General features: G+C 43.1%; 1 protein-coding gene across 1 annotated transcript; it reads left to right on the plus strand.

The window, feature by feature from the left end:
* Nucleotides 1–2,201: 2,201 nt before the first annotated feature.
* On the plus strand, nt 2,202–17,636 carry mtgo (miles to go). The gene is given in 8 exon segments (XM_028323513.1): nt 2,202–2,361; nt 8,494–8,687; nt 10,774–10,972; nt 11,410–11,606; nt 12,524–12,684; nt 12,787–14,781; nt 14,783–14,966; nt 15,319–17,636. Coding segments are annotated over 8 exon segments (3,366 nt in total). The 3' UTR covers nt 15,595–17,636.
* The last annotated feature ends 89 nt before the right edge of the window (nt 17,637–17,725 follow it).

The raw sequence follows: 17,725 nt of genomic DNA on the forward strand, positions 1-17,725 counted from the left end.
AAATGATCATTCACAGGAAACTTATCTCATGTTGACGGCGATAAGACCCCTTAGATGCAACTTTATATAGGTTACTGTAATCTTATAATAAACAACTATTGCGCAATTACTTCTATAATATACTAGCTGACCCCGCGAACTTTGTTCCGCCTTAATGGCAATAAATAAGCAGACTTTTTTTTTTTTAATTTCGAACGGGATAAAAAGTATCCTATGTCCTTCTCCTGGCTCTAAACTACCTCCCTGACAATTTTCAGCTAAATCGGTTCAGCCGTTCTTGAGTTATAAGTGGAGTAACTAACACGACTTTCTTTTATATATATAGATTACAAAGTTAATAAAGTGGGCAAGAACGAGTGGCAATCTTGTGACACGTAACAAAACAAGTGATAAGACCAGATGTACCTTATCATCTATAATCATTTGTTTCCGTTGTTTACTAAATGCGGGAAATCCTATCTGTGCTATGTAATAGCTGGTAGATAACAATATGTTTGTTTACACTCAATGAAAGTGTGTTTTGCGTTCTGTAGCTAAGTAATTATTATGGCTTTGGAATGATCAGAGTTACTAGTACATTTTGATGTTCCGCAAACTCTTGCCAATATTAATCTGTTTCAATGCTTTGTTCATAAATGAAGATGTATTGAATTTTTCGTTTGCTTTCGTAACTGAGCTGGCGATGGTCTCAGAAGCAGCACAATCACTGACACAGATTGCGGGCGCATCCACGCAGAACTCGTGAGCAGCCCGGGCGGCGCGGGCGCACGTACAACGCAAATAGAGTCACGACCGCTCAGGCGGATGTGCCGATATCCTCCAAATTCATGTGTGAAATTTATGGTTGCCGAACAGCTGTACTAGAAACAAGATAATAATTATTCAGGTTGTTAGTCATTGCTGCTATAATTTTAGAAAATATTGCTATATCCATCATACTTATTATTGCAACAGTGCCGTTAACAACCTAATTAACTGCTACGCAAGTAATTGTTGCAAAAATAGAATATGGCACCTGTTGCAAAAAAATAATTAATCACTCCGACACTGCTGCTGGAAATGCTGCCTCTACCTTTTGTCTACTACATCCGGTGACTTTAGAAATAATTGAAATAGTCGTGTATTGCAAGCATGCGAAATAGGATCTGGAATTATTTTACTCATAGATCTCCACAAGTCAAGAACCTAATGCTACTCGAATTTCAATATTAATCTATCAGTAATGCGGATCATTCCATTGTATAAAATTTATTAGTGTTTCTAACGGCCGTATTCACAAACGATGCTGGCTTAAGTTAAGCAGCAAATCGAACGCACAGCGTTGAATAGAGCTCTGTGATTGGTTCGTGTGTCACCCTGTGCGTCCACGCGCACTGTGAGACCTATGTTTGTGAAAACTATATTTTAACACTTTATAAATGTTAAGCCATGTCCGTCCTATTAAGACCGATGTCATTATTTTTAAGGTAATTGTTCGTATTGGCCGCTGCGATACAAGCTTTCCTGCTTAGTGCAGAGACCGCCAGAATAATTTGTACAATGTGACATCTTTTAGTAATATATACTTTTTTACTTTACTTTAAATCCTTTAGGTCCAATTACTGAAACGTCATTAACATAATTTTCATCTTGTTCCAGGTTGAGACTTGAGTGTCGAGCGGCGTGTGCGTCTGCCCCGCGGATGCGGCGCGCGCGCGTGCGAGCGATGCGCTGCTAGAGCCGGCGAGGATGGTGGGAGTAGGCGTGGCGGAGGGGGGCGGCGGCGGCCCCGACGGCTACTACGGCGAGTACTACCCCCCCGAGACGTACTTCGTGCCGCAGGACCTGTGCCCGCACCCCCAGCAGCACCCGCAGCACGCTCATATGTGCACCGTGCACGCTGAATACGGTTAGTGTCTGTTCATGAGCGTAGATAGGTTTCTAGGGACATAGCATTTGCTGATCTATTCTACTTTGATCACCTTGATTTAATCACCCAGGTGATCAAAGGGGACTCCAGGCGACACTTTAGTGTCCTTTGATCACCCATGGATAAGATTACTAGTGTAATTATATTGCTGTCGCGACTGTGCGACGGCCGCCCACAGTGAATGTGCGAGCGCGACAGCACCATAATTACGCGCAAGCGATAAGGATGGGTAGCTTGGGGTCATAGGACAAAATTCTACGTGCTCACGGACCAGGCTTTAGAGCCGGCGAGGATGGTGGGAGTAGGCGTGGCGGAGGGGGGCGGCGGCGGCCCCGACGGCTACTACGGCGAGTACTACCCCCCCGAGACGTACTTCGTGCCGCAGGACCTGTGCCCGCACCCCCAGCAGCATCCGCAGCACGCTCATATGTGCACCGTGCACGCTGAATACGGTTAGTGTCTGGACATGAGCGTAGATAGGTTTCTAAGGACGTAGCATTTGCTGATCTATTCTACTTTGATCACTTTGATTTAATCACTCAGGTGATCGAAGTGGACTCCAGGCGATACTTTGATGTCCTTTAATCACCCATGGTTAAGACTCCACTTTGATTACCTAAGTGATCTTATCCATGGGTGATCAAAGGACACTAAACTATCGCTTAGAGTCTATTTTGATCACCTGGGTGATCCAATCCAGGTGATAAAAGTGGAATAGACCAATTTTCAGGGAGGCAGCTGACCTCTCCTGGCCCTTCCTTCCCTCTGTTCGCCAGTTGTTTGGTTGAGGGACATTAAGGACATACCATTTACTGTGATGAGGGAGAGGTAATGTGCGTCTGCGCCGCGGATGCGGCGCGCGCGCATTCGAGCGATGCGCTATGACAGTGGTTCTTAACCGGTGGTCCGCGGACCACTGGTGGTCCCTGGAGGCATTCCAAGTAGTCCACGAAGTGCACTTGCACACCTTGCTTAAAACCACTTTTAACTGATTTTTGCAGTGAAACTGGTTTACTTTTGACCGATTATGATTATGAGGTGGTCCCTGACAAGACAGTGATTTGGTAAAATGGTCCCTCATGACTTAAAGATTAAGAACCATTGCTCTATGATTTGATTGAGGGACTTTGAAGACATACCATTTACTGTGATGAGGGATAGGTAATGTGGAAATTTCGTAGCGATTCTAAGTATGTTCTAAGTCTAAAAAACTTACAAAACTAGGAATCTTCAGCCAAGCAGTTATGCTCTAGTCTAGCATGCTATGATATTAACTTGAACAGGAAGAGGGTTCTTTATCATTTCATGTAGAGTTCCGGGAATATACAGGACAGAGGTTCCCTATTCCAACCGCAGTTAGGCTTATGGATGTAGATTACGTAAATCGTAACGTAACCTCCTTCGTAGGTTCCTCATCCACTACCTAGTTAGACCCATGGCTATTTCCAGCTTATAAAGAAGCATTATTCTCTACCAAAAAACGTAAACTAGGTAGTTAGAAAGCCGTCCCTTACCGTACCACTGTAACAAACTGTTATAATTACCTATTAAGGTACCTACTACTTAAATATTCTGTTAATTTCACTATCTAGCTTATTTATATTAGTTACCCGCAATTTTTTGTGGAAAATATTTAAAAAGTCATTAAATTATGTCCTTGAAGATAACAACATGACACAATATGAAATAAAATAAATTATTTTAATAGACATCATAAAATAAATTAACATGTAACAGTAAAAATTACAACAAGCACGTGCAGGTTTCATTGCGATTTTATTACATTTCACTGTTTTGTAAAAAGTTTATTAACAATTTAGAACATAATGTATGGTAATTAACCTGCTGCTGCTGCCAAGTGCCATTGTATGAAATATCTGTTGAAAATAATACTAATGATGTTTTTTGCTTTTTAAACAATTTCATCAGACATGAAAATAAAAACAATTTGTATTGTTACTATGTAACTTACGAAACAAAATCTAACAAGTGTAAGAGAAATCTGGTAGGTAAATCATACTCGTAAAACATAATAATATGAAATAACTGCACAATAAATATTATGTGTAACTAATTTGAAATTAGTTGTGTTTTAGATATAATTGCGTTGCTTAATGTAGTTAATCGACTGAAAACCGCATTAAATTAGTGATCGTGTCAGAAATACCAAATTAAAGCGGAGAAAAGTCCCTTTTACCCGCAGTTGAGGCGAAACAAAGAGTTTCAAGGCTTTGGGATTCCTAGTGCACGGCATTGCTCAAGATCCTGCGGTTGACTGGCGTTGCGAGATTTGTGCCTAGGGCTGCTAACTTCAGTTTAAATTCATTATAAACGCCGACAAATGCAGTACGAGAGCTGAAAATGTTTTACACCAGAACTTTAAGCACTAATTAAAATGCTCCCTGGGGCTTGCAATGGAAATAGGATTTTCTAAAACAAAACCGAGGCATTATTTCTATGTAGATGCAGTCATCGTGCTTAGATTATTGGAGGGTGAATCCACTTATTGTAGGAATCGATGGATGTACCTACTCACTTAACTAAGTATTCCACACAAGTCTCAGGTGCGGAAAGTCTGTTAATTACTAACTTTTTTCATTGTTGCTGAAAAGTTTATTGGTAAAGCTGTTCCCTAAAATAATAATATTACAATTAAAAAAAAATCAGGCATGCAAGATATTTTACGAATTTTGCAACTTTCATAAACAATGAATCTTAATAGTCGATCGTGTTACAGTAAATTCAGCAGCTACAATTACACGCGTTTTGATTTATGGGCATGTTGCATGTTCATATTTTACTCAATGGAAACGGTTGCCGGTGATGATTGATTGATAAACGGTCTCTATTACATTCGAGACCATTACAGAATGAATGCAATTTGTTACTTCGAGGGATCTTAATCTTAAAGCTTAATTATGTAAAACTGGATCGATTGGATTTCTTGTGCTGAAATGCATAAAAAAGACCTTTATTTTCAAAACAAACGGGCAATAAATGCTTGTAAGCTACAATTTATGGCACATGTAGGTAATATCAATTAGGGTCTTGCAGAATAGTGCCCTACAATAATGCCCTAAACGTCTCTTGTAATCAAGGAGATACCTACGTTCATCTGTTAAAAACTTTCGAATCGGAACAACCGTTAATCAATCTGAAAAAGAAAATTAAAGTCCGTGATTGCTTGATTCCTATGTATATTTTGAGTAAACAGGTGTTTGAATGGGTAGTTCGAATAGTAGGAGTGGTCATAATATCAGCCTAGTGCTCTAAAATCCTTTGTTATGTTGTTTTGTGTTGAAGTTCGTATCAATATTACCTATGCCCTGAATGTAAGAAACTAGTAGTGGCTATATTTATCTCTACTCGTCATAGAGTCCCACTCCAGTAACCTGTTGCTATACCTACTAAGCCCGTAACAAATTCGCCCCGCGTAATGCTCGTAAACGTTGCTTACGGTAAAAGCTCGCCTTTGAGCTTTTGTTGGCAGCCCTACGGCAAGTGAGCCACAGCCTTCCACAGAGGCCTCACAAAACTATGCGACACGCTTCCGCCGCGAGCGGTTAATATAAAAGTGGATGATCTACAAAGAGCGATTTCTACGAATGCACAAAACACGTTCATTCATAACCGCAGAGCTACGGGGCGGAACGGACGGCGCACACTGGTTCAAGAAATGATAAAAATGGAATTAGCGATTTATCCACTTTTTTCGATGGTATCATGTGTAGAATGTCATAAAAAACGTTTTGTTTAATTTATATTTTTCTGAGAAATGCGTAGTTTTTGCTATATTCCATGTTTTGTGTTTTATTTGTATGAAACGTTTCCTTCACGAGGCTCTTATTCAAAATGTTAAAGTTTGTTAGATATGACTACTTATAGGTTTTAAAGAGTCAAACTAATAGAAGCTAATACAGTAACAACTTTGTCCCAGTGCGTCCGCGTTTAGGATATAAGTGATATTTTCTAAGGTACGAAAAAGTGAACAAAATATATGGATATAAGGCAACTTTATGATAATTTATTGATTTTCTAAAATAAAAAGAAGCTAACAATCATTCCAATCTTAATCATTTATTATTCAACATCATCATCAACATCTATAAATTCAAAAGTTTCATCATTATTTGAAGATAGTAAATTTTTAACTTCATTAGGAAGAGGAGATTTTGACTCACACTCATTTTTGGTCTTATTGTTGACAAAAAAGGATCCGAAGAAATAAGTAAATTATTTAAAATATCACAATTGGTCACTTTTCGGTTAAATTTACACGTATGATTCTCTCTGATCTTTTGATTCCGCGATTCTGCAGCTTCTTCCGATAGTGCTCCTATTGGCATAATATTATCTAAGTAAATTGAGTGAAGTTTTGGGGGTTTATTTGCTCACCGGAAGCCATAGCCCTTAATAATACGGACAACCTAGGAATCAGATCTTGACTAACTCCAGTGATGTTGGATATTTTTTCTGGATCTGCAAAAAATCTACGCGCACTATTTCCGTTGTTTGTTGTTCCAGCCCCTTGCTGTACAATATCTATTAGCAATCCAGTTTCATCGCGAAACCGTTTTTGTATTTCAGCTTTTCGTTTCTCCATATTTGCTTTTTTATTTCCTCTTGCTGTCCAAGTTTTAAATTCTAGTCTATAAGTAATGTGTAATATAGTCTCCATAGCCCGTATCCATGCGTGCAATGAAGATAGATTAAAGATCTTTGTTTTTTATTTTGTTAAATGATTCATGTCAGTTGGTTTTGCTTTGCACTTAGATATTATGCCAATAGGAACACTATCGGAAGAAGCTACAGAATCGCGGAATAAATATTTTAGAAAGATCAGAGAGAACCATACGCGTAAATTTAACCGAAAAGTGACCAATCGTGATATTTTAAATAATTTACTTATTTCTTCGGATCCTTTTTTGTCAACAATAAGACCAAAAATGAGTGTGAGTCAAAATCTCCTCTTCCTAATGAAGTTAAAAATTTACTAGCTCCAAATAATGATGAAACTTTTGAATTTATAGATGTTGATGATGATGTTGAATAATAAATGATTAAGATTGGAATGATTGTTAGCTTCTTTTTATTTTAGAAAATCAATAAATTATCATAAAGTTGCCTTATATCCATATATTTTGTTCACTTTTTCGTACCTTAGAAAATGTCACTTATATCCTAAACGGGGACGCACTGGGACAAAGTTGTTACTGTATTAGCTTCTATTAGTATGACTCTTTAAAACCTATAAGTAGTCATATCTAACAAACTTTAACATTTTGAATAAGAGCCTCGTGAAGGAAACGTTTCATACAAATAAAACACAAAACATGGAATATAGCAAAAACTACGCATTTCTCAGAAAAATATAACTTAAACAAAACGTTTTTTATGACATTCTACACATGATACCATCGAAAAAAGTGAATAAATCGCTAATTCCATTTTTATCATTTCTTGAACCAGTGTGCGGCGCCGGTGTCAAAATAAAGCAAAACGTAGCCGCCCGTGACGCGGCCAGGCCAGACTCGTCAAGGACGCGGACATGGTAAAAGGTCTCTAGTACCACAACCTCACTATCATCGATACGTATACAAAATACCAAAGCTATTGCAGCGCATATCTTATCAAAGTATAAACTTCCATTTGCGGGTTATCTGCTGCAGGTTGAAATAAATTATGTCGTTTAAAACCTCTTGACACCTTTGAGTAATAATAATAATAAATGTTACAATGATACTAGTTAGCAACCTAAAATCTTTCAACAATTAAAATTCTAAATCACGTAGGAGAGAGCAACGCGTAAACCGATAGCGCCGCGCTCTCTCTGAAATTCAAAATGCCCAAATTAAAAAAAAAAGATAGGTACTCGTATAAAATACGTGGTCAAAACATTGGGGGCAGATATTATCAGACACATTTACTTATCTGTTTATTAGCAATAAACATTAAGTCATAATGATTCCCTTCACAACTAAGTATAACTTACTTAATTATCTTAATTTAATAATATTTAGTCTATGTCTGGATAGAGTCGGGTTATTTTCAGATTGTGGTGTCAATGAGAACATCTCCGCCATTCTAATTGGTATAATTAAAAGATCGTGTAACTAGTCATTATCTAAGTCTAGTCCAATCATGTCTGGCTAGCCCTCTAATTTTAATTTAATAGTAAGGACCTTAGTCCATCAAGAGTTATTTTACAGCCTTATCAAGTCTCTCTCTTTCAAACCTGCTAAGCTAATTTCTAATTCCAATTAGCTTAGTATTTTATTTTATAAGGGTACCTATAGGTACAGAGTGTTCCAAAAAGAGCGTAGCCGAGCTGAACTAAAGTAAAAGATGGTAGATGATTGGATCTAAAAAAAACTTAGTAAAAGCACAGAATAAGTAATAGTAAGTACTTATACTACGTAAAAGTATGACTGTTTCAGAGTGTTTTCATATTTTTTTTAAAGTCCCCCGTTTTGAATGCCTTTCCTGTTGCTAGTACATACATACCAATCACAAGCAGATATTTTCCTTACTTATTTTGCGTTTTAAAATACTTGTTGTGTTCACAAACTGTTTTGTATTTCCAGGCGGTATGCCGGTGGTGCCCTCAACGCCGATGATGCCGCAGCTGATGCCGCAGGTGATGGACGAGAGCATGCGGCACTTTCTGGTGGCGCACCCGCACGCGCAACCGCACCCGCACCACGCGCCGCACCACCAGCCGCACCATCAACCGCCGCACCACCAACCCCCGCCGCATCATCAACCGCCACACCATTATGTAAGTACTAGCTTTCCGCCCGCGGCTTCGCCCGCGTGGAATTTTGTCTGTCACAGAAAAACTTTATCGCGCGCGTCCCTGTTTCAAAAACCGGGATAAAAACTATCCTATGTCCTTTCCTGGGACTCAAACTATCTCTATGCCAAATTTCATCAAAATCGGTCTAGTGGTTTAGGCGTGAAAGAGAGACAGACAGACAGAGTTACTTTCGCATTTATAATTATTAGTATAGATATACAGGGTGTTAGGTAAATGGGTACATGAGCCGACACTAGCCCATGTTAACATACGCATATAAATAGTATGGTGAAGTCAGAAATTAGATATCATCTTTTTTTTTTAATTTTCATACTAAATAAATTTTATAAAATCCGATTTGTATGAAAATTAAAACAATTAAAATGAAGATATCAATTTTCTGACTTCACCATACCATTTATATGCCCATGTTAACATGGGCTAGTGTCGGCTCATATACACATTTACCTAACACCCTGTATAAATAAAAATTTGAATTTGAATATATTTTATTAACCTTCACTCAATCAATCGAGCAATAGTATTGTGGCAAAAATGTAATTAAACTCTATGAATAAATTAATAATTACATGTATTTAAATAAATTAATATTAAATACTCATAATATTCTTAGAAAGAATATGAAAGTTCTAATAACTTCCTGATGAAACTAATTTCTGGATTGGAATAGAGTGCGAATGAAAAGTTTTAAGGTAACAAACAATTTTACAAGGAAATCAAATCAAAAGATTGAACCGATTCCATTAAACAAGTACTTTACATGCTAAAGTGAGAGTTTAATTAAAAGTTAAATAATTTAAAAAAGACTTGTTCATATTCATTTATCGAATAATCCCTAATCCCAAGATCACATCACTTATGACCAAGGATCTGACTGAGCCACACACAGATATGGATTAGAGGAGCCACATCACTATTTGGGGTCACTGAACTTTATTTGACAGTTGACAGTTCAAATGACGTATGCTGTCAAAAGGTCACCGCTTTGTTTGGTGGTTGTTTGGGTAGTTTCGTTTGGGTGTTTTATTATTATTTGGGATTTATTTTCAAATCTATTATTATTTTATTGTTAAGTGAATTAACAGACGAACTATTTTTTTATCAGTGTTTGTATTCCGTCTCATTTCCACTTTTATATGTTGCAATAACAGCTCCCACTCAAAACAGTGTTTTGTGCCTTCTGTTGTCTGATTATAATCAGACAACAGCGAATATAATTATATTCGTTAAAGTAAGCATATAAATTAAAACGTTAAAGCTGAAAAAGCGCTTTGTTTGCCATGAATTTTAAGTTATAAAACTGCCGCAGTATGAATTGATATGTTCACCTTCTGTGCAAACAATTTCCGGCAATTTATCGATCGTTTCGCTTGTAAATTTTAACTCATACATGTGAGTTTGAATTTCTACGCAAGCATATCGAATTATCCGGTTGCGTTTGGTGAGCACTGTGGCTGATACGTTGGAGACGTGTTCAGTGTTAATCTTATCGCGGCCGCGTTACAACGAGTGTGCCGCGGAGCCTTATCACCGGCGAGCTGGCTAGCTGTACGTGGCAGTGACGTGCGTACACACTGGCTGATACAGCCACCTCAGTGAAGATGACTGATCCCGACCAAACAAATAAACCCACGAAAAAGGCAGCTGGTCCGGTTGGTATTATGTGTTGCATAGGTATAAATGTACCAAGATTGCAGTTTGCTAAACATTATGTTATCAAATATTATGTTACCTAATTTACGTTCCTATAATGTAAACATTATGTATTCAAACCTTTACAAAAACATTTGTAAAACATTGTTATTGGTAAAGTGACCTTCAAAAGCAATAAAATACCTTGCTTTTATAGTTTATTTTCATTCCATATGTTAAGATTTGAAATTAAAATCATAGTAAAAAGATTTTTAAAAGCAACATATGATGTTTTCTAATCAAATTTCCATTAAAATTTCACGTCTACTGTTTTTGTTAAGTCAAAGTAATATGCTGAAGATGTATCTGAAAAATATGAAAAACAGCAAAACAATAATTTTAAATTCAATTTCAGGGTCCAACCAATGGTGCGGGAGGACCGCAACATTTCTATGGGGCCGGATATCCCTCGCACTACCACCATGTGCCACCCCATCACATGCAGCATTCCCCACCTCCGCCTGTCTACCAGAAGGACGAACGGACTCAACGACAGTACTCAAAGCTCAAACAAAAGTTGGAGCGCAAACAAACTAATAGGAATAATGGTATAGGTCAGTACTTTATCATAATATTTAACTCTCTGTATGTAAATAAACTACTTCATTGATAACAAGACTGATATCAAGTTATGAATAAAACTATTTCCATTTTATCGTTGCCATAATTATTCAAGATTTTGATGTGTATTTGTTTAATTATTATTATAAATTAAACTTATTAAAGTAACAGCAATAAAGATAAAGATGACCATAATTTAAAATTCAATGAGGTTACTTTAATATACTTGCTGATAGTAATTAAATAATAATTATTATTGAGGGCATCATACTTTTATAATGAAACCATTAAAAATTGTTCAATTCTGAAAACTTTTTAGGACACTGTAAAGTTTTGGATTGTATTAAACTGCTTCAGGCATAAACTATTTCTGTTCTAAACATAAATGTTGCTGTTTATTTTCCTAATATTAAATATCTATATCGCACAGAAGTAAATTCGGGTGCGAGCACACCATCGCTGTCGCCGCGTAAGGAGCTGAACGGTCGCGGCGGCGGCAGCGGGGGCGCGTCGTCGGGCGCCTGGTCGGAGGGCGAGGGCTCGTCGGCGGGCGCCAGCGTACAAGGCGACGACGACAACGACACGCAGGCGGTGCTCGACCTGCTGTCTGCGACGCGGACGCCTCAAGTATGTAGCCACCTTATTTGAATGAGGGTTTTCGCGAATGAAAAATCCGCCAGATGGCAATACGTAGACGCGAGGTCCAAATGCTGCATGATTGGTTATTTTTGACATGACATTGACAGATATGTCAAAATCCACCAATCACGCAGCAGTCAGACCCCACATTCACGTCCCGCCATCTAGCGGATCTTTCATTCGCGAAAACCCTCATTGGTAACAATCGTTCGTTCGTTTTAGCCAAATGACGTCCACTGCTGGACAAAGGCGTCCCCCAAGGATTTCAATAACGACCGGTCCTGCGCTGCCCGCATCCAGGTTCTTCCCGCGACCTTCACCAGATCGTCGGTTCACCTAGTGTGGCGCCTACCCGCGCTACGTCTTTCAGCCAGTGGATCTATTGTTAACAATACTTCTTACCTTCTCGGATAATATTATTTATTATGTGCGCAACTTCAACAATTCCTATAGCTTGGTCTAGTATCGAATTTTTTGACAAAGTGCAATTTCATCGATTCATATGACTTGGCCTGGTTCTCTCTATGATTCTAATTGGATATAAAGAAAAGTACTAAGTTTGATTAGTTTTCCATAGATTTCTGTCTTTTCTTTATATCAGATCATAACGCGTTAAAGGCGCAGTTGAGGCCCAAGGTATTATGATCAGTACATGTGTTACAGAACATTTAATAGTGATAATATAGCATTGTTAAAATCGATTGTAAATAATACCTTGTTTGCACATTGTCTGTGTTGTCTCAATGGTTTGAAAAATACATATGTTCTGAAATGCTAGCAAAACATGTCATGCCAAGGTCGCCTGATTCTGATCATAATTATGTTTGTATTATTAAACTTACGTTATCACAAGTCATAACCCTGCTTTTTGTTCCTTTCCTAAATAAAACTGTTTATAATTTTAGGTTAGCGACATTACTTCAACCAGCGCATTAGTACAATGGAACTCTCCGTTGCCGGAGGGCGTCACCCTTCCTAACGTAGACTTAACCTACGACTTGCTGCTCGGCGATAGAGACGTGAAACGGTACAAAGCTATCTACAGCGGACCTTCACTATCATGTCGGTTAGTAACTTCGAATCTTAAAAATCGTTTGACAATAACAATAAACGGCAGTTTAATTTTTGTCGCCAACACATTCATAACATTTTTGTTGCGCGTCCACAGAGTCACCGACCTCAGGCCCGGCTGCGAGTACTCCGTGTGCCTGCAGATCCGAGCGGGCGAGCTCACGGGCGCGGCCAGCGAGGCGGCCACCTTCCGCGCGCCCGCCGCGCCGCCCGAGCGCATGGCCGCGCCGCGCGTCACCGCCCGCGCGCGCACCACGCTGCAGCTGCGCTGGACCCCGCCCGCCGACAACGGCGCGCGCCTCACGCACTACCTGCTGCACGTGGACGCCGGCGCCGGCTACGCCGAGCTCGCCCGCCCGCGCGCGCGCCAGCACTCCGCCGGCAACCTGCGCCCGCAGACGCAGTACCGCTTCCGCATCGCCGCCGTCAACGACGTCGGCGCCGGCGACTGGAGCGACGACGCCGTCGCCTGGACCGCCGGCTCGCCGCCGCCCGCGCCCGCCCCGCCCGCGCTGCGCGCCGCCGCCGCCGACTCGCTCGCGCTCGCCTGGGAGCGCCGCGCCGACGAGGAGTTCACGCTGCAGATGGACGACGCGGCGCGCGGCCACGGCTTCCTGCCCGTGTACAGCGGGCCCGAGCGCGCGCACGTGTGCGCCGGCCTGCGCCGCGCCACCGACTACCGCTTTCGCCTGCGCTGCGAGACCGCCGACGGCCAGGGGCCCTGGTCCGGCGAGGTCGCCTACCGCACGCTGCCCGAGCGGCCCGGCCCGCCCGGCCGGCCCTCGGCGCGCGGCAAGATCCACTCGCGCGCCTTCCGCCTGCGCTGGGACCCGCCCGCCGACGACGGCGGCGCGCCCGTCGCCAGCTACACGCTCGAGCTGGACGCCGGCGAGGGCTACCGCGCCGCCTACCAGGGGCCCGAGCGCGAGGCGCACTGCGAGCGCCTGCAGCCCGGCACGCCCTACCGCGCGCGCGTGCGCTGCGCCAACGAGGCCGGCGACAGCGACTGGTCCGCGCCCGAGACCGTCACCACCGAGGCGACCGGCCCCGGCGCGTGCTCGGCGCCGGAGCCGGCGGCGCCGCCCCGCGCCACGCTGGTCGCGCTGCGCTGGCGCGCCCCCGAGTGCGTCGGCGGCGCGCCCGTCGTCGAGTACCGCGTCGAGGTGGCCGACGGCGACGGCTCCGTGAGGGTGGCGCACGCCGGGCTCGCGCTGGAGTGCGTCGTGCGCGAGCTCAGCCCCGGCCAGCCGTACCGCGTGTGGGTCACCGCCTGCAACCGCGTCGGCGCCGGCCCGCCCTCGCCCGTGTTCGCCTTCACGACCGCGCCCGCGCCGCCGGACGCGCCCGAGACCCCCACCGTCACCGTCGAGACGCCGCGCTCGGCGCGCGTCGAGTGGATCGCGCCGCGCAACAACGGCGCGCCCGTGCTCGACTACCGGCTCGAGATGAGCGCCTCCAACGCGGACGACGCGTTCGCCGAGGTGTACCGCGGGCTCGAGACCACCTGCGTCGTGTCGAAGCTGACGCCGTTCTCGCCGTACTTCTTCCGGGTGTCGGCGACCAACTCGGCGGGTCGCGGCGCGCGCTCCGGCGTGCGCGACGTGCTGATGCCGCGCGCGCCGCCCGGCGCGCCGACGGGGCTGCGGCACGAGGCCACGGCGGACTCGCTGCGGCTGAGCTGGCGCGCGCCGGCGGCGCACGGGGCCGACGTCCTGCGCTACCGCGTGGAGGTGGGCGACGCGGCGTTCGACACGGAGGACGCGGCGCCGGAGCGGCTGGTGGAGGGGCTGCGGCCGGACACGGCGTACCGCGTGCGCGTGGCGGCGCTGAGCGAGCTGGGCGCGGGCGAGTGGTCGGAGGAGGCGCGCGCGAGCACGCGGCCGCCGCCGCCCGCGCCGCCGCGCCTCAGGGCCGCGCAGGTGGCGCACAACTTCCTGCGGCTGGAGTGGGAGGGCGCCGGCGAGGGCGCGCAGTACTGCGTGGAGATGCGCGGCGCGGACGGGCGCGAGTTCCGCGCCGTGTACCGCGGCTCGGCGCGCTCGTGCAAGGTGAAGAAGCTGCGCGAGGCGAGCGCGTACGCGTTCCGCATCCGGCGGCGGGCGCGGCGCGTGGGGCCCGGCGCTGGCGCTGCGCACGGCCGCCGCGCCGCCGCCGCCGCCGCGCACGCCGGCGCTGACGCAGCCGTCGCCGCGCGTGGCCGTGGTCGCGTGGGACGCGCTCGAGGACGCCGAGTACGTGCTGCAGTGCGCCCGCGGCAAGGATGCCGTCTTCAAACAGGTGTGTGCGCTTTATTATTGCTGGTTTTAATATTTTACGCTTCATGTTTTTTCTAAACTTCTCGGAGTTCATTTAAATCAACAACAATTTTATTTCCACCTTATTTATAGAAAGAAATACATACTGCATTTTTTTTCATATTTCTCTAACCTTGGCATTATTATCTTTCAGTTGTTATCTTGATATAAACTTCCTAAAATAGTATCGATATCCGAAATTTTGTGACGTCATTAGACGGTATAGTGCGTATTATACGACGACATTCTCTGTAAACTCCAAACCATCTTAATAACGCTAACCGTCGCAACGAGCGTGACGACCGTAATATGTAACGAGCTTGCGTCCCCGGCAGGTGTACGCGGGCAGCGAGCCGCAGTTCCAGCTGGAGGAGCTGGAGGCGGGCGCGGAGTACCTGGTGCGCGTGCAGGCGGTGCGCGGCGGGCTGGGCTCGGCGTGGTCGGGCGCGGCGCGGCTGGCGGTGGCGGCGCCGGCGCCGGCGCGGCGGCGGCCGGCGCCGGCGCGCGCGCTGGGGGCGCGGCAGGCGGCGCTGCTGCTGGCGGCCGGCTTCCTGCTGCTGGCCGTGCTGGTGGCCGTGCTGCTGCAGCGCCTGGTGGAGCCGCGGCCGTGACGCGCGCTCGCGGCGGCCCGCCCGCGCGCGCTGGCCCGCCTGTGAACGACTGTCGTGTACATGTTCTGTAGATAATCGCGGCCCGCCGAACGCTCGCGACCGTCGGCGACGATGGCCGCTGTGAATATAGCTTCACATGTGTAAAATGTTTTATGCGTAAATGTGAAGTTGCCATTTCTGAATATGTATCTTGCTGGGGTCTCGCGCTCTTCCGCGAAGCCCGTGTGTGTCTTTTGTCTTTCACAAATCTTCACGATCTAGTCTACGCTTGTGACTTGTTGTTTCGTTTCCTGTTCCGGCACGTCGGTTGATATTTATTAATATATTCTATGTGTGTATCGATCGTGTTGTTGATTGTTCTAGAGGTGATACGATGCGTACTTCCGATATTTTATTAGTCTTCTCGACTGTATGTTTTCCGTATATTTGATACATCTTTATAGAAACGGTCTGTTGCGAGTTTTTATCAGTTTTTAATTGTAAGAAGTTAGTAAACAACTAAGGTGCTCTATGATTAAAGTTTTGTTAAGAGGGACGTGGCCCCTCCGTCTGCAACGAGTTTCCAGTGTGTGTGCTGTGATCACTTCCTTATGCGAATGAGACTGATTTTACAAGTAACGCTTTGTTTATAGAAATGTTTCAAATGCTTTCGTAACACTTTTTGACGACGGCGCGGCCCGCCGCTGTACAGCTACATAATCCCACTTTATATACTCCGAATGCTTATTTGATAAATGATAATATCGATGTACCTAATCATATTGTAACGTCGGTAGTAATTAATTTGTTTTAATTCATAGAACATGACCTTTTATTGATGACATTATGTAATGCGTAGGTAATTTGTTTATAAATTTAGAGATTACGAATTATTGAGATTGTTACCACCCGGTAAATAAATAAGGAATTGTCAAATTCGACCTAATTTATAAGGCATTATGTCCCAAATGTACGTTTCAAAGAAATATAATTAATTATATAAATCCCTTATTGATGTTTGTTAATTTAATAGCATTATTAGGAAAATGTTAACTGATTTCCATATTATACATAATTATTCTAAATGAATTTTGTTCTAGATAAGCAAAATGTCTTTATTGTGTATCTTTTATTGGAAGGTTAGAGTAAATTATAATGCCGTTATAAGAGATTTCCATTATACATTGGTGTTTATATATCACTATATAATAATACTATTCACGATTAAGCGTTTCTGAACTATCGGTGGTAATGCGGTTATTATAATGTTCGATATAGTCAATGTCACGTAGGCCTCACCGTATCGATGTGTTGTCGAGCCCTAACTAGGTACTAATTGCAATTATTCTTTGTAATCGAGATTACCGTGACACACCAATAGGTTTAATACTTCGTAAATATATAATATTTACTTCTCCTGTGATCAGCTTATTCTATTCTTTGTATATCTTTATTGTTGTTATCCGAACATTCCTAGGGTACTGTTATTTTCCGATTTCAATAAACTTGTTTCAATTGTTATTTCTATGTAAACGAGAAATTCACTTGGTGCCTAATTTCATAATGGCATAATGAAATCGTAAGCGCAGCTTACAATGTTATAAAGAATTATTTAATTTTTGAAAATTTTATAATAATGATGATGTGCAATTATTTTAACAATTTATTTATTCTTTATCGCTTAATATAATATTTATTTTTTAGAAAGTATATCGAGATTTCTATAGCGTCACTACAATAAAGGAATCCAATGTTCCTAAATTTTAATGATTTTTACATACTGTACAATACACCAATTGCAAGCTAAATTGTGTACTACAGTCAAGCATTCCAACTTTATTCCACTTGTAAATAGGCCTAACGAATTTTACTACTTTTGAATGTACATCTTGCTTTAATAATGAAATTGTAAATAAATCTGACGTTGATGAGCTTCGTGTAAGAGGCGTGTTTAGATACTGAACATTTGCCAATGGAAATTACTATTCTGTGTTGAGACTAAAACGTTTTTCAATTAATGAGATATATGATTAACGGGGATAACATCTCATATTGTATTTGTGTTTGAATAAGTAACGTATAACGAAATGTATATGTTTATAATATAATATTTGATGATGTTATGTATACACTTTATTAAACATGAATATAT

Source organism: Ostrinia furnacalis, unplaced genomic scaffold (genome assembly GCF_004193835.3).
Source record: "Ostrinia furnacalis isolate ACB-3 unplaced genomic scaffold, ASM419383v2 OfSCF0069, whole genome shotgun sequence".
Taxonomy (NCBI): domain Eukaryota; kingdom Metazoa; phylum Arthropoda; class Insecta; order Lepidoptera; family Crambidae; genus Ostrinia; species Ostrinia furnacalis.